The sequence below is a fragment of the Wickerhamiella sorbophila genome, assembly GCF_002251995.1.
Source record: "Wickerhamiella sorbophila strain DS02 chromosome Unknown contig5, whole genome shotgun sequence".
Taxonomy (NCBI): Eukaryota; Fungi; Ascomycota; class Dipodascomycetes; order Dipodascales; family Trichomonascaceae; genus Wickerhamiella; species Wickerhamiella sorbophila.
The window spans coordinates 35,847-38,161 of record NW_020194002.1 but is presented as its reverse complement, the minus strand read 5'-3'; the positions used below and the strand labels follow the sequence as shown (position 1 = coordinate 38,161).

The window sequence follows — 2,315 nt, the reverse complement described above, 5'->3', positions numbered from 1 at the left end:
TAAAGTAGGTAAAGAGTTAGACTGAAAATTAGATATATTAGATACTAATTGGTTTGGTACTACCACTCAATCATCTATATTTAAAAAATGTTGTATTTGTGGTTCTACTAATAATTTAGAAATGCATCATTTACGTAAAGTTAATGATGTTCGTAGTAGTTATAAATCATTAGATTTATCTTATAAGAAATGAGTTGGATCTTTACAACGTAAACAAATACTATTATGTAAATATCATCATATGATGTTACATAGAGGTCAATTATTACATTATGAAGTGAGAATTATAAACTCTTATAGAGAAAATTTAGGATTATTTCTAGAAACGCTACCAAGTACTAAAGATAAGTAATCAAATATTTACTGTCTATTTAAATGACTTCATTATGGAAAGCCGTATGATGGGAAACTATCACGTACGGTTTGGGAAGCAGTAATGAGTAATTATTGACTTCACTTTATATGGAATTTTCTCATTATTCTCTGGAGTAGTAGGGTTAAGTTTAAGTATAATTATGAGATTAGAATTAGCAGCACTAAATCTACAAATATTAATGCACAACGGGCAATTATTTAACGGTGCGCCTTTGTGTTTATATTATCGGAATAATTACTTGATAATTATCGTATTATTAATCACGAATAATATAAAAATATATTATTCATACGTAAAGCATATAACTTACCTAATTAGGGCCAACTTAATGGGGACAATAGCATGTTATAAAAAGGATATGATTGGTGTATTCTGAGCTAAGGATTGCATGACTAGGTTAACGAACTCCTTTAAAGTCTTTTTTTGGGTATCAATTCCCTCTTACCATTCGGGTATAGAATACTCAGCTGTCAAATTATACGTTGAGGTTTGATGGTTGTGATTAATGAGATTAATAAATACAAGCAGTATTAAGAAAGATGGAGGGTCTAAACAATCTATTAACGGTAATATAAGAACTAAGGGATCAACTGAAAAAGGAAACTTTGGAGTTGACAGAGGTCTCGTAGTACTGAATATTCATCGAAAGATGAATTTTAATAATTAGGTAATACTTTACTTAATACATTAATAAGGAAGGGGACCAGGGGATTCTCTACTAAGGAACTAAATACTTCGGATTTAAAAGAATTAGTAGAATTGGCTAAATTAAGTGAAAATAAAGATATTAAATTAAATAATTTATTAAAATTATGTAAAGATCCTGATTTATTAAAATTAGTTTATAATAAAATTAAGAGTAATCTAAGTAATATGATTGAAGGTACTTCTAGACAAACTTTAGATGGTATTAGTAATAATTGATTTGATTTTATTTCTAATGAAATAGGATCGGGTAGATTAAAAATAAATCTAAGTCGTAGTATAGAAATACTTAAACTAAAAGGTGGTACTAGACAATTAAGTTTTGGTAATCTACGAGATAAAATTATACAAGAATCTATAAAAATTATATTAACAATTATATTTGAACTATTAATGTCAAATAATAGTCATGGTTTTAGGCTTAATAAAAGTTGCCATACAGCTATTTGACAAATAAGAAATAATTTTAATAGTGTTAATTGATTTATAAAAATTGATATTTTAAAATGCTTTGACAGTATTCTTCATAATTTAATAATATCTCAATTAAAAAAACGTATTGATGATCAAGGTTTTATTAATTTAATTAGTAAAGTTTTAAAAGCTGGATATTATGATAGTAAAGGTGTATATCATAATCTAAATTATGGAATACTTCAAGGAGCGACTATAAGTCTTATTTTAAGTAATATAGTTTTATCTTTGATTGATGATTGATTAGATGAATATATTGATAAATTTAATTGCGGAACAGTTCGTAAAATAGATCTAAAATATAGTAAATTATCTCAATTAATTAGACGTGCTAAATTATTTTCAGAAAGAATAAAATTATCTAAATTAAGAGCTAAAACTACAAATCTTCATCTGAAAAATGACTAGATTTTAAAAGATTAAAATATGTTAGATATGGAGATGATATTTTATTAGGTGTTATAGGTTCTAAACAAGATTGTATTATTATACAAGATAGTTTAAGTAAATTTATAGAAACTTTAAATTTAAATATTAATAAGGATAAAACATTTATTAAATGTGCTAGTAAAAAACTAGCTAGATTTTTAGGATATGATATTAAAATTACTCTAAGACATAAGTATCTTATTGTTAATAAACATTATAGTATTAGAACTATAAGAGGACTTAATAATACTAGACTTATAATAAATGCTCTAATTAGATATATATTAACTTAGTAGATCATGGTTATGCTAGATCTTGTAAAAATGGTAGA

At 25.1% G+C, this 2,315-nt stretch overlaps 1 protein-coding gene across 1 annotated transcript; it reads left to right on the top strand.

Annotated features, from left to right (window-relative positions):
• Positions 1 to 375: 375 nt before the first annotated feature.
• Positions 376 to 1,300, top strand: B9G98_01828 (hypothetical protein; the record flags this gene model as incomplete). The annotated part of the gene is made up of 2 exons (XM_024808385.1): positions 376 to 396; positions 1,076 to 1,300. 2 exons carry the CDS (start codon positions 376 to 378, stop codon positions 1,298 to 1,300), a joined length of 246 nt encoding a protein of 81 aa, XP_024664153.1.
• Positions 1,301 to 2,315: the final 1,015 nt, after the last annotated feature.